This window comes from Paralichthys olivaceus, chromosome 13, assembly GCF_024713975.1.
Source record: "Paralichthys olivaceus isolate ysfri-2021 chromosome 13, ASM2471397v2, whole genome shotgun sequence".
In the NCBI taxonomy this organism is placed as follows: domain Eukaryota; kingdom Metazoa; phylum Chordata; class Actinopteri; order Pleuronectiformes; family Paralichthyidae; genus Paralichthys; species Paralichthys olivaceus.
Genome location: NC_091105.1, coordinates 1,682,963 through 1,708,492, shown reverse-complemented (window position 1 = coordinate 1,708,492; position 25,530 = coordinate 1,682,963). Strand labels below are relative to the sequence as shown.

At 44.3% G+C, this 25,530-nt stretch overlaps 2 protein-coding genes across 2 annotated transcripts; one reads left to right on the top strand and one right to left on the bottom strand.

Moving 5' to 3' along the window:
• The first annotated feature begins 276 nt into the window (after positions 1 to 276).
• Positions 277 to 12,426, top strand: rab11al (RAB11a, member RAS oncogene family, like). Its single transcript, XM_020104967.2, has 5 exons — positions 277 to 1,573; positions 5,249 to 5,444; positions 6,476 to 6,669; positions 8,478 to 8,558; positions 10,665 to 12,426. Exons 1-5 carry the CDS (start codon positions 1,534 to 1,536, stop codon positions 10,802 to 10,804), a joined length of 651 nt encoding a protein of 216 aa, XP_019960526.1. The 5' UTR covers positions 277 to 1,533; the 3' UTR covers positions 10,805 to 12,426.
• On the bottom strand, positions 11,902 to 25,530 carry mex3a (mex-3 RNA binding family member A). The gene is made up of 2 exons (XM_020107991.2): positions 24,707 to 25,530; positions 11,902 to 21,459 (listed from the first exon to the last, which is right to left on the bottom strand). The coding sequence occupies exons 1-2, from the start codon at positions 25,125 to 25,127 to the stop codon at positions 20,312 to 20,314; spliced, it is 1,569 nt and encodes a 522-aa protein (XP_019963550.1). The 5' UTR covers positions 25,128 to 25,530; the 3' UTR covers positions 11,902 to 20,311.

Genomic DNA, 25,530 nt, shown 5'->3' with positions numbered 1-25,530 from the left:
TTGCTTATCGTACTTGGAGAGCCACTAAACAAACTACAGTAAATGTAAGTCAAGGTGAACTGCAGGTGCTGTATGCACCATTTGACTGTTCACCTTGAATTATTTGCCCCAAAAGGACAAAGAAGAAGAAGAAGAAGGGAGATTTGAAAAAAGTCTTGTTATGACTCCAGTGATGGTTTCAAGTTTCCAGTAACATGATTGAAAACTGAGAATGAGAAGGAGAATATAGGCCGTGGTTCCACACAATCACTATTGCACAGACTCTGTCTCCAAATGACGTCTGCACCCGTACCCATATTTTAATGTTTTTTGATTTTGCATAATGACAGGAAGTGGAGACGTGTCATCCACCTTCATTTAAGATCTTTGCGTTCAAACTGTTTCAAATTCAAATTCAAAGTAAAGACATTACATGACAAACAAATATGTCCACAAACAATCCACTAGGAACATGAATCATAAGTAGATATAAAATAGAATTACAGGGTATGTGAATTACACAGATTTCACTGTAGGAGGAACAGTGGAAGAGTATATTCATTTGTATGTTCCACCATAATAAAATAAAGTGCACAGAGAATATAACGAATGAATCCACTTCATCACTCAAACCAGTTTTTCTACATAACTTTGAACATCTACCGAGAACCTGAGCCTGGATGTTTCTCTTTAATTACACAATCAACATAAAGTATTAAAACAGATAAAAGACTTATATAAATATATATAAAAAACAACATGGAGAAATCCCTAACAAACTTGGAGCATGGATTTTCTACCTGGTTTAAAAAAAAAATAATTCTACGGGTGTGTAGAACTTTGTTATAGTTGATTTTATGAACATATATGATAATATTTTGTAATATATTGATCTATTACATATACACACTCACACACATATATCTTAACGGGCACAATAGAGACATTTAGAATTCTTTATTCATGAACACAAATGAAATTACAATCGATTTAAATGTAGAAAGTTCAACAATAAAACGATTAAATGTTCCTGATTGTATTTAATGAACAATAATTAAACTATAATTATATAATAAGTCTTTTTTTTTTATTTTACCTGTTGAGGCTCGGAGCCGCATACGTCATCGTCCTTGACGACCGGGGGAGGGGGGGGGGGCCCTGAGTGACAGCGGCGAGGACCAATCGCGCGAGAGCCAGTGACAGGTGTCGTTCAGCCCTCGGCCAGTAGGAGCGCAGGAGGGGGCGGGACCGCGGGGGGGGGTTGGCGTGACGTCGCAGCCTCGGTTCCATCGAGTGACAGAAGGTGAAGAAGAAGAAGAAGAAGAAGAAGAAGAAGAAGAAGAAGAAGAAACAAGTTTCCGGCTTCTTCTCTGAAACCAGGTAACGACGGAGGAGTCGCATCCTCGAGCCCCGGACAGACGCCCAGCGCTGTCGTCGTCTCACCCGAGGATCGGTGTCGTGTTCGCGGGTAAAGTCGCTCCGCGGGTCGGTCTCTGTCGCAGCTGAGAGGAAACACAACGACAGAAGTTTGTTCCGCTCGACGAGGAAGCAACGATGAGCAACCGGGAGGACGAGTACGATTACCTGTTCAAAGGTGAGTCCGTCTGCCCGCTTCCTCTCCCCGCGGACTCGAGGCACCTGTTGGCGGGGGAGGGTCGGGGCGTCAAGGGGCCGGGGGACGGTGATCGAGAGCCGCGCTAACTTTGTTGTGTGACGAGGGTGGAAGTTGGGAAATGGCGTCACGAGCGAAACAGAAGCTGCAGGGTCCTCTGTGTGTGTGTGTGTGTGTGCAGGCCGATGATGCAACCACCCTGAGGTGCTGGGTCATCACAGGGGTCATCAACTGAGACCCACAGGTGAAACACCTGACACACGGATGATCAGGCCGGAGGGGAGCTGGGCTCAAATCACCTGTCATCACATTCTCACCCAACATTCAGTTCTGCATTTATTCTTTCAGTGTAAAATTAAAAAATCCTCCAATGATGAAAACTATCTTTACTGACAGACTCCATGAATAAGCAGTAACTACCAGAGGTGAGCATGCAGGTGTGGAAAAGATTCAGTGTTAATCTTAATTCTTGCTTCTCGTTGTGTCCTATGATTAAAACAGGTGTTTGTGCCTCTGGTCGAACTAAACAGTCATTTGAGGACACCACTTTAGTTTTTTTTGTGTTTTCATCGTACAAACAAATGATCATTTGGTAAATCAAATGATAAAGAACTATCATTATATTGATAATGATATTAGAAATGCACACACAGATTTTGGCGTTCGGACAATAGTTTAACAATAGTTTCTAACACTTGTTTCTAACATTTACACCAACTTTTCCTCCAGCTCCAACAGGTGACATCAAACTATCAGGAAATAATGTTCAGCAGCTGTTTTGATGGTAGATTAATGGTTTTAATATTTTCCCCAGCAACTTAGTGGAAAGAATGAAAAAAACAATTCTCTATTTCCAGCCTCTTCAATGAGTCACTTTTTTTATGTCTCATTGTGAAGAATAATCCTCAAAACAATCTTTATTGGCGGCTCTGTAAATCAGCACCATGTTGTATGGATATTAAAGAGCTCGCCTGGTGACCAGATAATGTCAGGCAGGCTTCACAAGTGTGTCCACAACAAAGTGTCCCCTAGCAAAGAATAGTGAATTATCCAGTTTGGCAAACTGGCAGAAACGGCTCTTGGTAGTTTTACCTTTTCACAAGAAAGGGGAAATGATGTACTCAAGGTCTGTACAAATATAGAACACTAAACAAGTGTGTGTTGTCAAACTGGAAATACCTGCATGAAAAGTGTGTGTGTGGCCACAGTGAAGCTCCGTCTCAGACGATAGAGAAGAAGAGATTTGCTCACTCACTCGCTGAACCGTGGATAAAGTGACACGGTGACCAAATAGCAAATTTATCTGAATAATGTGCTGCGGTGCAAGGACACCGATAAGGTGTCGGCCGCCGCTCAAGGAAAGAGCTCACGTTATTGTTTCGGCTCTCCATTGTTCCCACAGCCTCCATTTTTACCCTTGCTCTCGGACAACTTGATTCAAGTTGGGTGAGCTCCCAGTGAGTCACGCAAACTTTTACCTACTGATGGAGACACGAGCACAGGAAGCTACGCTGCCGTCCTCCGTCCCCGTGCAGCTCAAGTTAGCGAACCCTTAATGCCTTAAGAATATTTCAAAATGTCAGACTAACTTTACTCCCGTGTCATCCCTTTCTTAATAGCCACCAAATTGAGTTAGTTATTTTAAAGCCAACTTAGTGGTCACGGCTCTATAACGTCTCGCACATTCTCCTGCTGTAATTGAAGGTATTTCTTTTTTACTTCGTTTTCTTTTCACAGGGATGAAAACGAGCAGAGGCTTTAATTTCACTCCCTTCATTGAGGGAGTCGAAGGCTTGGCCTTGTTACTGGGAGCAGTGTTGTATAATATCATAGGGAGGCGTCATATCTTTTTTAGCTGAAGAATGTCAACCCAACAAAAGGGTGAGTGGATGGGTGTGTAGTGCAGCCCTGATATTACCTGTCTGATGGCAAAGGACCTAGAAATGGTTGCCTAATGATTTTCCTCCTCCACCCAAAGATCCTTTGTGTCAGACAAAATGGAGAATGACGACGTTGCCTTTTTTTTGGCGTGTGTAAAAGAGCAACACATTTACTCCTCACAGGCTTCCCCATATTTTGATTAATTCAAAGTCCTTAAAAAGAGTCAGCTCTTCAAGTTGACAGGTTTCTACTTGTGTGTGTTGCTCCACAGCAACACGGATGAGCTTTTGATCCACAGTTTCCTCACAGAAAGAGTGGCATTGCTTAAATGCATGTGTGGACACAGTGGGTAGGTTTGTTAATGCAATTTCAACATTCCATGATAAGTTCCTGTTTCCAAACGGCAGGCTGGTGTGTCAGTGGGGGCAGGTTCCCTCTGACACACTGACTCACCTGACAATTATAGAAGTAGCTTTCTGACGAACAGTCGTTCTAATAATGCCCCGGTCGGGTACATGTTGGGAGGAGACGCCACGTTAGAGCCTTTGTTTTTATTTTCATGATTATACACTCTGTATTAAAGGAATAATAATATTATTATTATTTTAATAAACATAATAATTGACATTCTACATACTGGGTTGTATTTGTTTTTATATGAAACACATCGCTGTTACTTTCCAAATCGCTGACGTTGTTCGTTCGTTCGGGATGTCCACATTTTCTTTTTATCTGGTAAGAGTGTTTTACTATATAAGCGTTTGATGATAACGTCTTTCTTTGCATTATGGCAAATATATTGATATCAGCCCCCAAACCTTCGCAGCCGTCAGGCTCTAATCAGAAGTGTAGTCATTTAACCTCTCTCACCTCCGCGTCAATAATCACCAGAGACGGATTCAGATGTTTTCTCTGGGAATGTAGAATCTGTTAACTGAAGCAGTATGGAGGAGGGTTTTTATGTAACCTCGGCGCTGCATGAGGGCTCAGTTTAAGGAGTTAATGTTTATATACAGCTTTTAAAACAGTGGGACACTTGCACCTATTGATTTGTACGCACACATGTCTTGTAATCTATCAGTGTCCCAGCTCTCTCTCTCTCTCTCTACAGGTTTCTTTAGTCTGCAGCAACCCACAGGTTTCACCTGGACTCACGTGTTCAATCTGCTTTTACTGCTTGAAGAGAGCAGGTGGTTCTAATATTTAGTGTTCCTCGCTCGCTGGGAGTCCCCGGAGTTTCTGTTCAGCTTTGGCCGGAAGCCACACATGAGCATTATTAGCGAGGCAGGTTATTTAATAGGCGATGAGAATCAAATGACTTTTTAAAAAAAAAGAAAAAAAGGACAACCATGTCTTTGTGTTTTTAAACTATCACACCAAAGATCTGCTGTGAATTATCCTCTCCAGCTGCAGTCTGTGCACTGTGCTGCTCAAACCCACTCATCACATCATCATCTCTACGTGTGTTTTATTGTTTATGTACACGCTGAAAATGAGATTCTGTTTAGTCAAACCACAAAGTACAAAAGCACTGTCGTCGCCAGTTCTTCATTGAAATGTTTAAACAATTATCCAAAAGGTTTCCAACAAAATTCAAACCCAGAGGAAGCTTTATTCCACGATCCCATGCTGCTTTATGACGTTTTCAAACCAGATCCTTTGTCATCTCGTGATTTTCGTTGATTGACAGACCTCTGGCGGCTGAAGTTACATGTTTAACAATACACAAACTGACTGTGATAACGATTGGCGTCTTTCTTTGTCCGAAATCTGCAGTGGTGCTGATTGGAGATTCCGGCGTAGGGAAGAGTAACCTGCTGTCCCGCTTCACCCGGAATGAGTTCAGCCTGGAGAGCAAGAGCACCATCGGGGTGGAGTTTGCCACCCGCAGCATCCAGGTAGAAGGCAAGACCATCAAGGCTCAGATCTGGGACACGGCTGGACAGGAGCGATACAGAGCTATCACTTCTGCGTGAGTACAAGAGACCAAATCAGTGGTGACACAGACATCCACCTCACACGAGTTTCCATTGAATCCTGCACACACATGGATCCACATGCATCAGTTTGAACACGGATGTTCTTGCTGTCTGGGTACGATCTTCTGTGAGAAGTGTGGAACTGACTGATAGTTGCAGCTCAATTAGCCAGAATCAGGTCCATGCAGCAAGTGTAAGAGTAATGTTGAACTGTAGATCAGATAAAAAAAAAAAGTTAGAAGTCATTAAAAACCAGTATTCAGACGGGAATCTTATAAAATATGAAGAATTCTAAGAAGAGTTTGGTGTTTTTCTTACAGCAGCAGCTCTCGGGGTGGGTATTACCCAAGACCAGGAATCATGGGTAATCCCCACTGTTGAGTTGTGTTTAAGTTCAGTGGGAGCTCCAGTCAATAGGTTGGAAACCACTTAGAAGTTCACAGAATTAATCATCACATGGCTGCAGCGGTGTCGGTTACTCAGTAAAACTTACGTAGTGTTGCTTTAATGTGGCTTCTTGTAAAAACTGTTTGCATGTGACTGTATTTTAAAATGTTTCTATTGTAGAGGATGTAAACTTCCAACCATTAGAAGCTTGAAACAACAGACCTTGCTCTTCGGGAGTTAATTCAATTTAGAATCCACCTTTTGAGCAGCGTCATCGTCCCTCAAAGATCTAGAAAGAGATCACAGCAAGTGATTAAATCTACAAAATGAACGATCTGTTCATCAACGCCGCCTCCGTCCCTACATTCGACTCCTTTTGAGTCTTCCGTGATGCGGCAGCCTCTGAGGCGCTGGCTCGTAGTGTGTCAAACACAAGCAGACACATCATCCGTGTTTACTTGTGTTATGAGTTTTGTCTGCAGTGGTTTTAGCCTCACAGTTTTATTTCTCGTGTTCTACTGTTGTTGCCGATGAGGCGTCGGCTGGATGAGCCTGTGTGTCACACCCACAAAGATTCCTTAAATCAACAGGCTGCAACAGGAGCAAATTGTTTATATTTTGTTCTCGTGTTATCCAGGTACTACCGTGGAGCAGTTGGAGCGCTCTTGGTTTATGACATCGCCAAGCACCTGACGTATGAAAACGCTGAGCGCTGGCTGAAGGAGCTGCAGGACCACGCAGACAGCAACATAGTCATCATGCTAGTGGGAAACAAAAGTGATCTACGCCACCTAAGGGCGGTGCCCACAGATGAAGCCAAGGCCTTTGCAGGTACTGTCCCTGTCCTGACTCCGTGCTTCCTGTGTGAGAGCACGCAGCCCGCGATGCTTACGACTCTGCCTCATTAGACAAAGTTAAATCTCACCTCTAGTCGTCCAATGAGCTCCTTAAGTAGATTAAAACATATCATGTGTGTTGCCGACAGTTAAGTGTGTGCTGCAGTGTTTTCCACTGCCAGTCTTAACATGCTGGTTTTCCCTGGGAACACCCATGTTAGAAATGTTCGCTGTGCGTGAACGTGACAACAAACCGGTGCACGTCGCTGCCGTGTAAGTGTTTGAGTGCGTTAAAGAAAGAACAGCATCGGGTAAAAGGATTTGATTCAAATTAATTAAACCTCCACTTGTTTCTGCCCTTTGAGGATTTCAGCTGTGCCTCGGGGCAAGTTTGTTTTGTACAGCGAACATTTCATTTCACTTAAATAGGATTTTTTTTTTCAGGCTTTTGACGTTAATTATTTTAAAGCGCCCGGGCCATATGTTTACACTTGACCTTGAGTTTATTGGCCGGTGTTGCTCCTGCTGAAGGACACGTGATTGTTCTGAATGTTAGAAAGTCAAATAGTTGATTCATGCGAGAGTAAAGAAAGTAATTTTCATTTATAGTAATATTAGAACTTCCTGTTTGTACTGATTTGTTTTGTTGCACCACTGACCTCACATACGACGCCTCATTTACATAGAAATCATGTGGCGGACACGACAATGCAAAGTGTATGATAATGTGACGAGTATTGTGTTTGAACACAACAGTGACACTGGGCTGAACAGATGCTCACTGACGCCACAGTGTGACGATCACCTGTGATGAATCATTTTTATTTAAGAAAAACTTTTAATGCACTGATTAAAAAAAAAAAAAAAGAAAAAGGACACAGATGAATAATTACGGACTGATTGATCGATTGGTCTTAGTTTTAATAATAGATTTATCAATGAATCCTGCAGTTAACAATTGTTTTTATTATCAGTTTCTTGACATGAACATTTGGTCTTTAAAGCATCAGTGAACTTTACAAAATGTTAATCACTATTTTCTACTTCTGAAGGTTGACATTATTAAATGTCTTGTTTCGTCCGAGCAACAAACGTAAAGCTCTTCAGTTTACAGTCATTTTACGACGAGGGGGGGGGAAGTAGCAAATGTTCACACTGGAGAAGCTGGAATAATTAAATATTCTCTTATGTGGCTTGAATATTGATTTATATGATCTTTATCAGTTATCAAAAATGTGGAACATCTTCCATATCGCACATTTTTGGGGTGTTTTCGACTCTTGGTAAAAAAAAAAAAACAAATAGTTGACTTTTGGAGCGGAATTTGTCCTTATTGTTTGTCATGGGCCTTTTTTCACAGAAAGACATTTTAAAATGTCACAGGAAGAAAAGCGCAGGTGGAACTATAATCAAACTAAAGATGCACGGCAGCTTCAGGGTCCTGGGGTTGTAAATGCTGTCACACTGTCCTGGTTTACTCGAACATTTGAGCTTTGCCAAACATGACAAGATAAAATATCTTCTTTAAAAATAAAAACACACTGACTGTACTTAAGTCTGTGAAACAGTATTTTTGTATGTGTGATATAAATGATTACATTCCTCCCTATTCAGTCTATGATTACAGAGCAGTTCCCTTTGCTGGGGTAACACTAGAGTGAGTGAGAAATGTGAAACTGAATCAGTGCACTGTTAACACCAGTTCAGTATCAAAGAACACTACACCCCAGTGTACTTCTGAACGTTAATAACAATGAGGGCCTCTAATGATTCACTGTGGGCCTGTGTGTTTGTGCTTTACAGAGAAGCATGGCTTGTCTTTCCTGGAGACGTCAGCGTTAGACTCATCCAATGTGGAGCTGGCTTTCCAAACTATTCTCACAGGTGAATTTCACATTTCTGTGCATGTTGTGTGTGTGTGTATTTTTTTTTTTTATTGTTTATATCAAATGAAAGCTGCCTACGAGCCTGGACAAGATGAATTGATCAAGTCACAGAATGAAACACTGATGTCTAACGTTATATCAAGTCATCCAGTTATATAATGCTTAGTTTTTAAGTGTACAGTGATTTGTTTTGTCCCCAAGAGTTCAATTCCCATGCAGACTTTACATAACGCCCCCCCCCTTCTGCCACTAGATGGCAGCAAAATCCATATAATGAGTCCTCTTGTGTCCATCACTAACGAGGCGTCTGTGGAAAGAGAACACTTGATTTTTCTCTAAGGTCAAAAATGTGAGTTATTGTCACACTGAGGAAAACAGTCAGTCCTGGGGGGGGAGGGGGGGACGACTAAGATCCGATGATTGTTTGTGGTCAAACATTCACCTCGACCCACTGAACCAGACGCTGCCCCTCGTTACAGAAACAACTCCAAACTTTTAGTTGACATTGTGTTTAGTAAATGAAGAGTCTCAGATGAGATGACGCTCACAAGTGTGTCTGATGTTGAAGATTTGGTAACATGGAGAGAGGGGAAAAAAAAAAAAAAAAAAGCAAATTGTTGTGACTATCGACCCCCGGAGCGCCAGAGGGGACAATCCAACAGCGAGTGGTTCTTCCACTTGAATTGCTGCAGGGGCTATCAGTCTGCAAGTGTGTGCACCACTTGGCTGTTTGTATTCAGCTGCTGCTCAGTGTTCCACTGCCCTCTGCCTCCGCTTGAGCCGTTCTGCCCACAACACAGCTCTGCAGAAATATTTCTGATTGATAGAAACTTTAAAACCCACAAGCCCCATCGAGCTAATGGTAATTAGCTCATCGAGGTAAGAGACGAAAGGAAGTCGGCCCGAGCGTCGGCAGGTAGGAGTCAGAAGTGAACCCAGTGGAGTAGAGGAGACCTCACACGTGTAGATATCAGCAGCAGACAGATCGCGGGGCAGAACGTGTCGTGTTGTTTTGTTATTGTCAACACCGGCTCAGCAGCAGGTGCTGCGGAGGGTCCAACGTAATGAGTCGTCGTTTCACCACCTGACGTGTCATGTCACAGTCAGACAGGTGACCTGTTTTGATTTAAACCGTCTTGCTTCATAGGCAGTTTTTTATTTCAGGAGTTATCTTCCTCATAGTCTGGAGTTAAAGTGGCAGCGACATGATAACCGAGAAAATGAGGTTTTACGTTTCTTTTACGTGTGAAGAACCTGAAAGCGAAACACACTGACACCAGCGGCGGCCTTTAGTGTTCGGTGAAGGGCCACTACAGGTGGACTCATACCTCCGCTCTACCAGCTGAGCTGTCGGGCCCCCCCGACACCTCGTTTACATTCTGGAGAAATATACATATATATTGTTTTTCTGTATTTGTTAGGAATGTCTCCCACACGCTCGCTCGCTGTGAATTTTCTAGACATTGTCACGTGAACTCGCTCAGACACTTTTCTGGCAGGAAAAGTTTTTTAATGGTAGAAACTGACTCGGACATTTGCGTTCTCACAATCACCCCCCCGTCTGAGGTCTTAAGGAAGATGTGTGTTCTTCAGTTCAGAAAGCAGCTTGAGTTTGTGCTCCTGTTTTAGTCGATCGGCCCAATGACATCTGCTGTCGTCCAATCATAGAGTCATTGAACAAGTGGATGATATTAACAGTTCCAAAGTTCACTTGTGCGTTTGATTGTTTTCTATGAGATACGTAGTTTTCCTTTGTGTGTAGTAGCATTAGCATCCAAGCTCACAGGAGCGAGTCACAGACACATAATGGATAACATTTATGTGGTTATTACAATTTTAATTTAAAAGGTATTACGTCCTGTAGCTGTGGGGAATGCCTCAAATGAGGCTGGGTGCTGCCACGTGACATAACGATGCCAGTTTAGGATTGAAAGAATCCTGCACTGCTGCCAGGAGTCTGGATAGAACAGTTGTTGTGCAGTTTGTCCATGCTGTTTGTCCTTATCACAATATGTCCCACTGTTGGCTCGATACTGAGGCATCTACACATTAACTTCTTCTTTTCACCTCTCCCTCCCTCTCTCTCTCTCTCTCTCCTCCACAGCCATCTACAACATTGTGTCACAGAGGCAAATGTCAGGGCGGAGCGACACAGACTTTTCACCGGCCTCCAACGTAGTGCCCATCACGGTTGAGCCCACCCAGAACGCGACCAGTAAGGGCGTCTGCTGCCAGTCCAACTAAGACCTCAGCACTGACCACCTCCTTCACCTCCAGGCAAATGGAGAAACGGCCAGATAGACAAACAGACAGATGGAGAGGGAGAATGGACAGACAGGTAGAAATAACCCTTTCACAGAGGGACACTGGGGCTGATTCGTCTGTAGTCTGGTTAAGAAAAATAAAAACAAGAAGAAGAGAGGGACCAGTGAAGGAGGGATAGTAAAGAGGATTAAATAAGCAGGCAGGGGGGGGGGGGGGGGGTTGAAAGAGGTACATGATTAGAATTGATTGAAAATCAAATTAAAAATTTAACACATTATAAGGTACCTTTTGTATCTCATCAAAATTTCTATCTTTGCAAACTGTCCTCCCTTTGAAAGCTCCGCTTTACAAGCCAGTAAATGTTTTCCCTCTACCAGGATATTGGGCAATAAAAATCCACCTCTAGTAGACTGAACTGCAACCGCTCTGTCGCCACCGTCATTCCCGTTTTCTCGAGATGTAATAATATTTAGACATTAATGTCCCAGATGATATTTATTGAACACTAGTTTAAGGCTTTGTTTGGCCAAAAGGGTTTGTAATGTAATACAGGTTGGTTTGGATTTTCCTTCACTCTCCGTCACAGCAGAGTGAGCTCTCTTGCTTTTGGTGCAGATGCTTGTAAGGGCAACTGTCCCTCACTAATGGAGGGACAAGGGCTTCCATTGATTTTTATTCTTTATCTTTTAAATAAATGCACCGGCTGGAAATTGGTGGAAGGAAGGTGGTTGGTTTTAAGTTGTTTTCCACCGGGCCAATAACATCAGAGCAGCAACATCCCTCCCCAGCAGTGACACAGGGTTTCTCTGTTGATTGCTTCTGATCTTTCTTTGAAAGGCTTCCCTGCTCTCTGCTCTGCTTTCTGAGTCATGCTCCTGCAAGCTTTGTACAGCATCATCTGTAAATGAGATGGGGTTGCAGCATCACGAGCGGGTGCGTTAAACGCCTCGTGTGTTTGGCTCTGGTTCGACGGCTGTTTCGACCCCTGCTCAGAACCTTTAGGGTGTAGTGGGAAAGATTAGGGAGATTGGTTTAAATGCATGGACTACCCTGTGCTGCTGCTGCTGCTCCTGCTAGCTGGGATGGATGGATAATGTTTCAGGGGATGAGGTAGTGAGGGCACTCAGCCCTGCCCTGCTGCTGTGATCCCTGATGCACCAGAGATGGCTTGTTTTACTGTAAGTGAAATCCTCCACTGCCTGCTCACCTACTCCGTGCTCCTCCTGTCTCTGTCTACACTGTATGTAACTGGAACAGGACTCTGCCTTCTGGGATCTCCCTGACGTCTGCCCTCGCTCTCACTCGTCTTTATTTCCTATTTGTGGAGGGGGGCGGGGGTTGTGTTCAGGAGCCAGGGTTGGGTTTGTTGGGATCTAATAGTTTTAATAAAGGAGAAATGATGTGGTAGAGTTAGGAGGGGCTTGATTAAATCCAAAGGTTATGCACACAGATGGCGTTTATCCACGTTTCCACATCAACACTTGACTTCTGTCGACTACACAGGTCTTGAACTGGGTGGTGTAGGTTAGGGCTTTTTAAACATTTATTCTAATATATGTATATTTGGACTGCATATGTAAAAATAAATCTCATTTGTTATAGCCTGCCTCTTCTCGTGTCTCTTGAAGATGATTTAAAAGAGTAAAGGGTTCAAGTACTTCAAATAATTGAATGAGTCATTGAGGTGCCATGATTGCTAATTCATATATTGATATGGCTGTTTTATATAATTCCATTTTTTACATCAAGTGGGATTCAGTAAGAAGAAGAATCAACTTTAACCCAAAAAAACAAAACAAATCCTTTCAGTCAGAGATCATTTCATTTTTGTTTTATTAGAAACATTTACAATACATCTTGAATCTTGGAAAAATAACAAAGAACCAGAACTAGCATGGCGCAGATACAATAATAATAATAATAATAAAAATGTCTCCAAAAAATGTAATTCACAAAAAAACATGTGCTATAAGAAATAATCCTGCAATATCACATGCCCCGTCGGGGCACGGCACACTGTAACAGAGTTCAAAACACTTCTTTTTTTCCCATCCATCAAAGTTGACGGTCAGCAACACGGGGCCACAGAGGCAGCCCTCTTTCACTGTTCACAGAGAAACTAACGCCAGGTGATGCTGGCCCAAAAACTAATGCACTACGACCACTATTAGACCGGTATGAAACAACTCTACTGTGCTGGAAAAATTGGAAACGCTACCAAAGACAAACTGTCAGATTGAATTGTTCTCCTTGGAAAAGGTTGCGAGTTTCACCAGCATGCACCACTTCAGTCCTCATCCTTTAAACGTGCAGCAGAACATGTGCCTCTGTAGCGGTTTTGTCAAGTTTTTTTTCTTTACTCTTACGTAAACTTCAAGTTAAATCCTTTGAGGTGAGAACAGTCTTTCATCACTAGCGGGTAGCTGAGAATGCAAAAAGCCAACTTTTTGAACGTGGGGACTGAAATGGTTTCTCTGCGTGGCTCCAAACTCATGTCAACTTTCCAAAGAGATCCCAACTATGCAAATCTACAGAGGAGAAGCGGCCCAGGTTCGCCGAGTTACAGGAAAACACAGGACCTGCGTCGCTTCCCCCAATTTCTAAGTGACCATACAACATACATGCAACCTAGTACGGTAATGAATCTGTTGTGTGTATATGTGTGCATCTAGTTACATAGATCTACTACACAGTGCGCTCTCGTCCTCTCCTCGGTGCCTCCGCTCGATCCTAATTAGCACATTAGGTAAAGTCTCTGGTAAAGACTCGGTTTAAGCTGATTATGCTCTGCTGTCATCGATCACAAACTGTCTGAGTAGTAGACGCGGAAAAATGTATGAATGAAAGTGTGTACAAGTTTTGTGTCGCCCCCCGCTGGCGAGGGGGATCGCAGCTGCCTCGTTCATCCCAAGCGCTGCAGTCGTGACATGTTTTACACGTCTGAGAAGTAAAAGCGAGTTTAGATTACAGAGGAAATGAGTAATGTGTGTCAGTCAGTAACATGGGGTTAGTTGAAGGGGAGAAAGGGGGTTACAGCAAGCAGCACTGCACAAAGAATGCTGATGCAGGAAAAAAATAGATCATTGAGGCACAAAATTGATGCTCTGTGACTAAAATATCTCCAAATTCTAAAAAATATTATATTATTTTCTGCAATTATTCCATTGTGAATGCACCGGTGTTGAAGTAGCGCATGTCTGAAGTTAAAATTTAAGCCGCGGCCGACTCCCGCCCCATCTGCGTCATTTACATCAAAGCGCAATGGAAAGCGACGAGCGTCCGCAACTTTCATAAATAAAACTTCTAAACTTCTTTTCTCATTTTACTTATTAGTAGAAACTGACTTCCCTGTGTTTAGAAATATATTAACTTCTTGTAATTTTAATTAAAAAACAAAATGTCTTGAGGTTACTCATAAATATGTTGCTTCATTTTTTTTTTTTTAACTTTTCATAAATAACATCCAGATACTGACATTTTTGTTTTCCTCTGCTTTCTATGAAATAATAACCCATGTTAGCAAAATAGATTTGAGAAACTGTAATATGTTTTTTTTATTCTTTTTAAGTTACTTTCTATAAATGTATGTGGAAGAACTGAAATATAGTCTACGTTGAAAACCTGTTGCAAAAATTCCTTTCCCCCAAAAAAAACAAAAACTTAAAGCTCACTTGTAAATTGACGAAACAATAAGCGTAAGGAGTGCATTAAGTTGAGTGGTCTTTTTTTAAACTTTTTTTTTTTTCTTTTACATTCAAATGCATTACTTGCTCAATGTGTGATTTCGACAGGTTGGTAAAATTGCTTAAGTGCATCCATTTAAAATAAGGATTTCCTATCACTCCTCAAAAGGGATTCTACATAAATGCATAAAGACCTTTTCATATCAAGAGAAGAAAAACATCAACAGTTTCTACCATTACTATAATAGTAAGCTTAATACAATATTGTAAATAATACTAACAAGAACTTAACCAGTCAAATGTCACCTTGTGTGTCACCCCCACCCCCTTTGTCGCTCCACTTAACTAAAACGTATTTCATACCAGGTGAGTTGGACAAATGAAACTTACACCTTTAGCATTTCCTTAAGAGTTATAATTAAACTTTATGTATCAATTAGTTAAAATACACGGCAAATATATGATTTTTGAAACCAATGGCAACTTTAAGGTCTTAAAGCTTTTTTTTTTTATACACTTCAGGTATCAGGCTGATGAATTCTTTATGTGATCCTATGCTTTTTTATTTTCCTGATAAATCTTAACCTACTTGTACTATATTTTTAACTAACATGCAGTTCAACTCAAGGATACAGTTCATGTGGCTCTAAACGGTTCCGACTGAAAACCTCAGCGTTGCTTTGTTGCGCTGTCGCCTTGTTTACATCCACACTGTTAAAATCTGAGGGTCTCCGTCAACACAGTTCCTTCTCGGTCTGCTCCGTCAGTGTCTTGGGCAGTTTCTGGTTTTTATCTCAACTTCGTCAAGTTTTTTTTCAAAGGGACTAAAACATTCCCTTGACTGTGCACCCCCCACCCCCCCCACCACCCAGCCCCTCAACAATAAAACCAGAGCAATAGAAAACTACTCAAAAGGACTCTAAGTGCCAGGATGTGCTGTAAGCTGGTCTCTTTGGGAGAAGTAAGTCTGTTACCGGCGCCTCTGTAGTATTAAACTAATCTTCCAACACTGAAACATGATATGCCTTCATTTCACAGATATCGACTTGAGTGGCCTCTAAGACTTGTGGGTAAACAGAGCAGTTCTAGGTATGTGATTATTCAATCCAATCAACTCTTAAACCGAGCTGATGTTTGACGCTAAAACAAGTTAACTCGAGTGATAAAAAGTTAATTCGTGTCCTCTCCTTGTTATTTTATTCTTTGGCTGTGTCTGACCTATTTCTTCCAACAACAACAACAACAACAACAACAAAAAGTAACTACAGATGAAAAAGTAGGAGCGAGGCGAGAATCAAACATAGCCATGAAATCAGAAACACAATGTAAACATCTTAAGATATGCTGTAAGTGACGTGTCTGCACCTGAATGCAATTTCACTACGAAGTCAAAGAGCGTGAGGAGTCGGAGCTCGTCACGTGGTTCGGCGTGACCTCAGTAAAAGAGTGACCGGTGCTTTAAATCAGATCCCGTTGCCCTGTCCGCTCCCTCTCACTCCGTGTGCACGTTTCAAGACGCCACACAAGTCACCAGTTAAGTTTTAAACAAACTGGTTGAACCTCAGTGCTCGTGCTCTGGTCTCGTTGTCTGTTTACACGTAAACATTTCGACGGTGTTCAGGAGAAGGATTCCTTACGTTAGTCTCGACCCAAATCTGATTGATAATCAACGTAATTTTAAAAAAAAAAGAAGAAGAAAAAAATTAAAGCAATCAAAAGACTAAGACCCTGATGAACACAACAAGAATAATTACTTATCCTGAAATTGTTACTAATTAATTCTACCTGTTACGACACTGACAGGAATCCACAATGAGTTTGAAGCAGATATGAGACAGAAATGCAGCAGTATTATCCTAATAACGGAGGTCAATTTCTGAATAGAATATTATTGAGAGAACTGACTAAGCAGGCTCTTCTGTTTATTGTCCCAGTATAGTCCTATTATTGCTTTTCATCCTAATATACATAGAAACTGATTTATTCACTCGGGGTTAGGTTATTACACGTACTATTCATTCGAGTTTTCATTTGAGATTGGATTTATACATCAGCGGCTTCATAAAGGATATTCACTATTACAGTTTATAGTAGTGTCTGGTTAATTTCTCACTTATATATTTGGATGAAATACTAAGTTAATCAGTTTAAATAATAATATTTCTTAAATGTATGGATCTATCTAATATACTATTATTGTCAAAGGGTGATGGGACACATATATTAAAGATTTTCTCTCCCTAAAACCCAGAAACACTTCTGAAATCCATATGCTAAAAAACATTGACAATGACACTTTTCAGTTTTTGTAAAAATAATCAAAACCTCACGTCAAGCGGGGCCTTTGGATGTTTATAACTGATACACATACTGTATTTACATAGATGCTCAGAGTGCTTTCCCATAAAGTACAATACTCACTTATACAGCGTCTAAACGGGGAGAATCTCCAATAAGCCTTCTCTTCATTACACCAGTGCAAAACTCAACCAAGTCACCAGCATGGACTAAATGGACGAGGAGGTCTCCCAAATAACCACTAGTACTACTGTAGTATTAAGATAATAACAAGAACCACCATAATACAGAAAATGATAGGGAATCCTTACGTGCATGTCTTTCAAATTCTACGAAATATATCTCACCATCAGCGGTCGGTTTGGTATTAATCAAATGCGCATTTCTTTTTTGTGATAAGGTGCTTTACTCTATATTTTAGGTAAAGTGTTTTAAGAGCCTAATTTCCCCGAATCCCTCGAATCCCCGTCCGAGCATTTTGATTCACATTCTTTTCTCCAAAAATAAGTACTTCAAAAGTCGTTTGAGGGGGCGGAACTGTCAAAGGCCAAAGTTGCTACCTTGTTTGCCAAAGTAATGACGATATTCTCATAAAAAATATTAAGGCAGAAAACAAAACGATTAAAAAATACTAAGTTCAAGGGACAGCGTCACACTGCCCTGAATTTGACGTCGAAAAAGCTTAGGCCAAACCACTGTGCAACTTCTCCATCCATAAAATCATAGCTATTCTTTTATCTACACATCTAATAGATTTCGGGGTACTTTTGGCAAGTACAGTGCTATCGCTGCAGTTCACGTGTGATGCGGGCGGCCTGCTTTATATTCTGCTGTTTGTTAAAAGAGGGGTCTTTGTGTGTTTTTCTTTTTTTGTTTGTTTTGAGACAGAAGCCGAGTGTAACTGTTGTCCTGCTGAATCACCAGCGCTCCCTGTCATCACCATGTGACGAGTCCAAACTCCCTGCGACACATGAATGATCGGTAAAATCGCTGGACCTGCGGGGGTCTCATCTGTATTGGAGCATACTTCTCCGTTTCTCGGTCTCCCCCACCCCCACCCCACCCTCCCCTCCTCTCCCAAAATCATTCAACAGCTTTAATCCCTACCCCCCATCCTCTGCTCCTCCAGCCCTCTGAAATCCCCAGGCTGGGGCTGAGGCAGACGCAGAGGGTGTGTAATTTGATTCAGCATGAGTGCTGGTTAAATGGGGCGTTTCCTCTGCTTTCCTGTCAATTACAATTGTCTGATTTCATTCTGGAAGCTCTAAGCAAGGGGGGTGTGGGGGGTGGGGCACCATCGGCTGGAGCGAGGGTGTCCACAGTGAAGGGGGCAGCTGCAGGATGTCCCATACAGTAGCGAGCTGACAGGGGGTGGGTGGGAGTGGGCCGTTATGGAAACTTTGATCTGCACCGGCGGACACACGCACACACACTCAAACGGCGCAGTGCAAAATTGCACGTGTTGAAGAGTTCACGCAATCTTTGTTTTGTCGTGAACGTTTTCCTCTGTTTCTGAGGGTTCGTGGAGTCGACAGGTGGGAACCGGTGTCTCTCCTGATCACTGTGGATAATTTAATTTTGCTCCTCAGCCTCCCCTCGTTCAAACGGGCAAATACAGCATCTGCCTTTCAAATTTTGTGCGTATGTGTGTGTGCGCTTGCGTTTTGGGACAAAAGAGCCCCCCCCCCCCCCAGTAGAGATAGCTCAGAGCAGCAGCAGAAGAAGGAGGGAGGAAGGGGGCCAGAGAGAGCAGAGGAGGAGGGGGTCCCCTTCACCCAGCTGCATCCAGACCATCCAGCCCCCTCTGTGCTTGGAACAGTGGGGCGGGGCGGTAAGGGGCTCGCTGCGGGGACCCTGTCTTACCCCCTCGTACAGCCCCAGAGTCCACACACGGTCCGCACCTGGACCAGCCCATTTGCCTAATTATCAATGAGTAGATCCAGGCCGTGTCCAAGCGCTCCGCAGCCCACGCTGCAACCGGGCCCAGACAATACGCCCCACTTGGCGAGGCCTCGGAAAGCGAGCGATCGAACTGTAAGCAGGAGAGACATAAAAGCCACTCCCGAAGAAAGGAGAGAAAGAAAGGGGGCTAGGCAAGACTTCCAATTTGGGGTCACAGCCACACTGTGCCATGAAACACCTGCTCCTGTCCAGCTTTGCTAATTACAGGGGGAGACAGCAGGCCCCTCCGAGCTCACACATAATGCTGTTAGTAATGGGGACGTGAAGTAAGGATTACCGATTTGGGACTGTGTATTTTACACCGTCAACTGTTTTAATCTGAGTCCGCTGCTGATTCAGGAAACATTTTACAGTTTTGCTCAGCTTCTGTCCACGTTCTAACTCTCCTCCTTATTTACAGCGCACGCCTCGGAGAAACGCTTGTTGACTGGGGCTCCGGCTTTGTCCTGTATCGCTCAACGGCTGTGGCCAAATGACCACACAAGACAATAAAGCGCGGTTAAGGTGGCTTTGAAACAAGTCCATCGGGGAGACAGATGTCGAGAACTAGCCAACTGGATGAATTCCAAGGCTTTCGGCCTCACAAATTAAATCAGTGCTTTAAGCCAACCGAGGGACCACATGCTTTTCAAGAGCCACGAGGAGCAAGCACTACTGAATCTTTTCAACAAACTGCAGTGACCAAAGTGTAATCAATGGCTACCGGAAAACTATTTTCACTGATAGCTTTCATCTATCTCTGAATAATGGTACCCATAGAATTTAAGTTATTACTCTACTAATAAACGATGTGACGTCCCATCTCTTTTTAGCATTAATCTGGTGCATAAGACTATAAACGGTATAAGGATGAAACAAGGGGGCAGTTTTTGTTTCCTCGTAAAGATTACAAAGCTTTGACAAGAACCAATTAATTCACATTTTCATTCTGTTGAAATGAATTGTCTGTTTAGGACCAATTATATCAAACCACAATCACAGTCAAGGGGAAAAGGCTGAATTCACCTTCACATCAGCTCCTGAAATTTGAAGGTATGATTGACAATCCTATTTTAGACCCAGGTGATTGTAAGGTGCAATGAAAATTCTATTTTTTTTCCCTTCTAATAACAACATTGACTTTCTAGGTCAGTCGGGTGCAGATCGGGTACCTCAACAATCATCTTCTTTCTTCAGTATAAACCCACTTCATGATAAAATAAAAATTTGAATAATAAAATGTTCACATTACTACCTCTGCCTACTCTGTGATTCATGAATGAAAAACAGCAGCAGTCAAAAAACTGAAAATGCAGGGTACTATACTTCTCTTATAAACAAAACTTTTATAAAATATATATGCATATATATATATATAAAAGAAAAACTTAAAAATATTTCTTATACTTTTTAGTAAAGCAAGCAGTGCCTTCTAAAATATCTGCTTGATTGTTTTTAAATTTTCTGAAAAACAAAAATGTGTATTATAATAATAATCATAATAACAGCAAATTATTATTGAACAAACACTAACAAAACTAATGATAAAAACTGATGTGGTTCCTTAAGAGAATATTCGGATGGCCTGTGTGACCTGGGTGTGGCACACTGGGCACTCCGGGTGGTTGAGCTCACAGATTCGGATGGCGCACTCCATGCAGAAGAGGTTATGGCCACAGGGCACCAAGGCAGCCGTCACTTTGCTCTCAAAGCAGGTCATGCAGTCCCGCACAGTGGCCGGTGGCGAGTCCGGAACTGGCAGACGGCCTGGGAAACCCTCGCCGGCTGAAGTGGGCTCACTGTGGGCGCGGCGGGCCTGGGCGTGAGGTGAGCCGGCTACGGGCACAATGCTGGTGACTGAGGAGTTGTTGGTGCCTCCACCTCCACAGGAATCGGGTAAGCCAGGGGAGAGTCTGGTCAGGGGGAGCGGGAGGCCTCCGAAGCTCTTGGAGCGCTGCTGGGCATAGAAGGCCACCTGTTTGGGGTAGTCGGGGTCGCCCCAGCTTTGGGTCCCCTCCGATCCAAAATAAGAGCAATTCTTTTCTCCAGAGCTGGAGAAGTTGCTCTTGTTGTAGATTCCCCCTCCCTCGCCTCCCCCTCCCCCTCCGACCATGGCATCTGAGAAGTTCTGGCGGTAGCTGCTGGTGAGAGGCTTGCGCTGGCCCCCCTGCAGCCCCCACACCTGCTGTAGTCGGCTCTCCAGACCACCGCTGCTGCCCGCCGGGCTGCTTCCACCGTTCGGCCCCATACAGTCATTCTCATTATTGTGGTCATGCAGGCCTCCTGTTCGGAAGGCGATGTGTGCTTCAATCTCCTCGCGGGCGCGCTCGGCGTTGCTCGGTGACCCTGTGATTTCAAAGACAGGGTCGCGGTCTCGACTGGGAGTGACGATGTACGTACAGGTTTGCTGCTGGATGCGTTTGATGGTGGAGCCTTTAGGCCCCACTACCAGCCCCACAACCCGGTATGGCACTCTCACCTGAATGGTGGTCTGACCTGGCAAAGGTGTGGGCGGGGAGCCGCTGAAGGACACCCCCAGCTTGTTGCGGGACGCCCGGAGCATGGAGAAGTGCTCTGCAGCAGAGATGATTTCACGGCGGGCCAGTGCAACATCCTCCTTCCGGCCAGTGATTAGGAACACAGGCTCCTCTCCTCTAACCGGGGTTTTGATGTAGGTGTTGGTCTTGGCCCTCAGGGCTTTAATCTTGCAACCTGCAGAAACCAGGATACATTTAGAAATCAGTAAATATGAAACAGCAGCTCAGTCTTGTGACTCACAAGTGAGAACACAACACAAACATTGGTTTTCAACCTGAGTTTACAGAAATCCCCAACTCTCCTTTTGTTCCGTGTGAATTCAGTCACGTTTATGATCGAACCATTTAACTGCAGATTTTCACAGGCAAAGAGTAATTACCTTGATTGATGACTTTTCCAGCACCTATGCTTTACTGTACTTTCTGGGTGTACTTATTTATTTGCTCTAAATCAGACACAACTTATTACGAGACAGGTGGTTGGTGCAGAATTATTGCTTGGCATAGACATAAGTGGTTTGAAGGGTTTGCGAAAGCTGCAACGGAGGCAGTATATTTGCAGAATGCTGGAAATCACTCTCTGACCTCTCCTTGAACCTACACGAGACAATAGTCAACCCACATACACATGTGCTTCATCTCCAAACCATTTATTGCACATCGGCTCTGTTTTCTGATCAGTGTGTAATGGTTTACTCTATTAAGTGCTTTTTAAGCAAAGGCTTGAAGGTTAATGTGACAAATGGTGACAAATTACCTGATGTTGTAATGGGACAGAGCAGGGATGTACAGTAGATCAGTGATTACTTCGGAGGATTACCGACTACGCCTGAGCTCGAGGAGAACACGACGAGAAAAGACACAGAAACTATGTGAATGTCGGACCCTGCGTTGAAGACATCAAGCATCACACAGGGTCAGAAATCCTGGCAGCCTCTTCACTGAGACAACTGTTGACGAGGTGGACGTCTCGCCTCTCCTGTGTCTCAAAGAGACCCGTGCGACCCTCTATTGGACGAGCGAGAATCATCGGACGTCTGTTCAGTGAACTAATCTGACCAGACTCTGGGTCCCTTGGATCACACAGCACATCACTGCACTACCGATCTGAAGATCAGAGCCGGCTGCTTTCAAAAGGTTTAAAGACGCCTTAAGTTGATGACAAATGTCTCTCTAATGCTACTAAATGGGGCCCACTTTGTTCAGGAACACTTTCTTCTCAGGGACCAGTGGTACAGACAGAGAGATAGTGATACTCCGAAGGGTTATTACTGCTCATGCTCAAAATCTGAAAATGCCCTTTGTGGCCATCACCTGGTATTAGGGCTAATAGACCTGTTCATGCCACAGGGGATCACAGGGCAAATTTCCCAAAATCGTATTTTTCCGACTTGAGTTGCATCCCAATTAATATCTCTATCTGTAAACAGAGGTTACATATTCACAACCAGGAAGTGAGGATACACAAGTTTATTTCCGTGCGTTACCCTGTGGCGTGAGAGGTGCCTGTGATTGAAAACAAAGCCACCCTTGACCTGAAGAGCTCCAGAGGAAGACACGAGAGCATCCTCAGGAATCAATGCTTTCGACTCTGACAGGAGGAAACAATCATACCCAACCCCTTCCTCGTGACAGGATGCTCCGTTTGCCAGATTCGCCAGGCGGGCACTGAGAGGAAGGGGGTGTGTAATGTAGTGCTAACTAACGAAGGGCTCGAATCAAAAGAAGCTCATCTCAAATCCCCCCCCAAATCAGCACTTCTTCTCGGTCAAGGCAACAAAAAAAAGGGCCCTCTCGCCGGATCCACCCTCCGGCTTCGGCTGTCTTCAGTTACCCCATTAAAATTCAGAACTTCAGAGTGAAGAACAGGAGCCACGATGGGGGACAAAGAGGAAATTAATGGCACAAACTGAATCCACGCTACCGGAGTATTGGTAAAAGAAGCCAGCTCAGCTCCTCCGAAGCCCCAGTGACACTATTCGAGACTTGTTTGTTTTTGTTGAGAGATAAATCAGGATTCGCTAATGGTACCTCACCCACCCTGCAGTCTTTGTACTTCCCTCTGCGTCCAGGCCCCCATGTCTCCCCTCTCCTGACAGGCAACCATGTGGTATTGAGAGTGTGCAGTGAAGTGGGGCTCATGAGGAGCCCCTTGTGTTGAGCTCCAAGGCGTGACTCCCATTCAGCTTTTCAGATGCTATACTGCCCGTCCCTCCCCAGCCCCGGGTTTCTCTGCCCCTCTCACCCATGGGTCCATCACATCTGGTAACAAAGGATGCAGCCACATAAACACAAAGAAAGGAAGAAGACAAAAAAAAATAAATAACTCAGGTTCCAGCTGCTTCATATTGAACTTGGTGAAAAATCATCTTCGCTGCAAACGAGCACAACAACCGAATATTTTTGTTTTTGTTTTTTAAATTTTTTTTTTATTTATAAAAAAAAGGATTCCCACCTCCTGGTGCAACTTCTCGCTGAGTCACCCCTTGAAGACCATCCCGTGAGCCAGGCAGCAACACGGTCTACATGCAGCCCCTCCCCTCCCCTCACCCCTCCTCACCCACCCACCCCCGAATTTCACACCTTTGTTTGACAGCTGCTGTCATTCAACTTCAGCTCTTTGTTCGGTAAAAACACAAAAAAATTAAAATAAAAAACCTGAGGGCTGCACAGTGCAAGGGGGAAGATTCCTCAACGTGTGTGGAATTGAACTTTCCAACTCCATCAATTGAGGAAAAACAAGAGGGACCACGCTCGCTCCATTGTCCAATTGTGTCACTGGGGCAGTGCGCAACATAAACAGCGAGCTGAATAAATTTGGGAAGAGGCAAAACATCTTCCACCAGCGAGTCCGAGCGTCTCCTTTGTGTTATTGTCTCAACGATCGATGCAAAGTGAAAGACATTCCTCTCCTCGCCAGCAGCACGTTGCCTTTTTTGAACAGTCTGGCGCGTCTCAGACGACAAAGGAAGCAAGTGCCTGCTCCAGTGTGCGTCTGTGCGCCGATGGCGTGGATGTGGAATAATTCGCCCAGGAGGGGACGGGGGGGCTCTCCCGTGCTTCCCCTGCAAAATTCACTCGAAAGCAAAAAAATAAAAAAACAATAAAAATAAAAAAAAAGCAGAGACTTGTTTCGGTGGGAGAAGGTTGGGAGGGAGAGGGAGGTGGGGGGGGGACGATGAGTGGAGGAGAACTTGCGGGGTTGTAGCAGAAAAAGTGGGAGGCTGATGCCTCGGGGGAGCACAAAAAACACGCGAGCACACACACACACACCACTCCCTTTTCTTTGTCAAATAACACCAGGTAACAGAAAGACAAGAAAAACACAAAGCGCACGGGAAACACGGCGGGATCATGCGGCACAGAGAAGCGGGATAAAGGCACAAGTTTGGAGGGAAATAATTTGGAAGGCAGCGCTTTACCTTGTCTCCCCACTATCTCGGCCACATGTTCGGAGCTGGGCACTGGGACGCATTCTGTTATGTTGCAGCCTCGTCCCTTCGTCTCACTTGAGGAGCTCTCGTACAGGGCGCACAACTTGCTCTTCCCTTGCAGGATCGCCGTGTCCCCGCCACCCCCGACGCTGTTCGTGTGGTTGTGGTGGTTGTTGTTATTGTTGCTCCGGTCCTGCACTCCCGTGGTCGGGGCTCCGCCGCCGTCCTCGCCTTCCCCGAGCCCCAGCAGAGACAACTGGCCCAGCGCGACCCTGAGGGCACGGGAGTCGTCTTCCTCCTCGTCGGGCGGCACAAGGAGACCCTCGGTGCCGAAGCCGGAGCCGGCCAGATCCCCGCCGTAGCCCCCATTTTTCTCCATGATCCCTGCTAGAACCAGCAGGCTAGGCATGGCTAACAAAAGAGTGTGTGAGACAAAGACAGGGGAAAGAGACTGGAGAAACAGCACCCGTGCCGCCCCCTCCTCCTTGCTATTCCCCCCTTTGCGCTAGTCCCTCCCATAGACCGGCCCCCTCTCTCTCCGTCCGCCAGACTCTCTCCGTCTCTCCGAGCTCCGGGCGAACGGGACACAAGGCCGTCTGCACGATAGATGGGGCTGGGCGATGAGTTCGCTCCACCCAGTCTGGTTCACTCCGCTCCCCTCCTCGCGGAGACAAAACGAGCCGCCCTCCCCCGTTGTACCATTCCGTCTCAGGTTCCCCGAGCCCGTGGCACCGCGCGTCGAGCCGCCTCCCGAGCGGAAGCAGAAACACCTCATCGCTCGGCTCCCGCACCGGTGGTTTTTTATTTTATTT

Excerpts from the sequence above, each read along its gene's own strand:
- rab11al (XM_020104967.2), top strand. The coding sequence starts at position 1,534 with ATGAGCAACCGGGAGGACGAGTACGATTACCTGTTCAAAG. Across the intron at positions 1,574-5,248 it reads GTACGATTACCTGTTCAAAG|TGGTGCTGATTGGAGATTCC; the intron begins GTGAGTCCGTCT and ends CGAAATCTGCAG. Across the intron at positions 6,670-8,477 it reads TGAAGCCAAGGCCTTTGCAG|AGAAGCATGGCTTGTCTTTC; the intron begins GTACTGTCCCTG and ends TGTGCTTTACAG.
- mex3a (XM_020107991.2), bottom strand. The coding sequence starts at position 25,127 with ATGCCTAGCCTGCTGGTTCTAGCAGGGATCATGGAGAAAAATGGGGGC. Across the intron at positions 21,460-24,706 it reads CGAGATAGTGGGGAGACAAG|GTTGCAAGATTAAAGCCCTG; the intron begins GTAAAGCGCTGC and ends TGGTTTCTGCAG.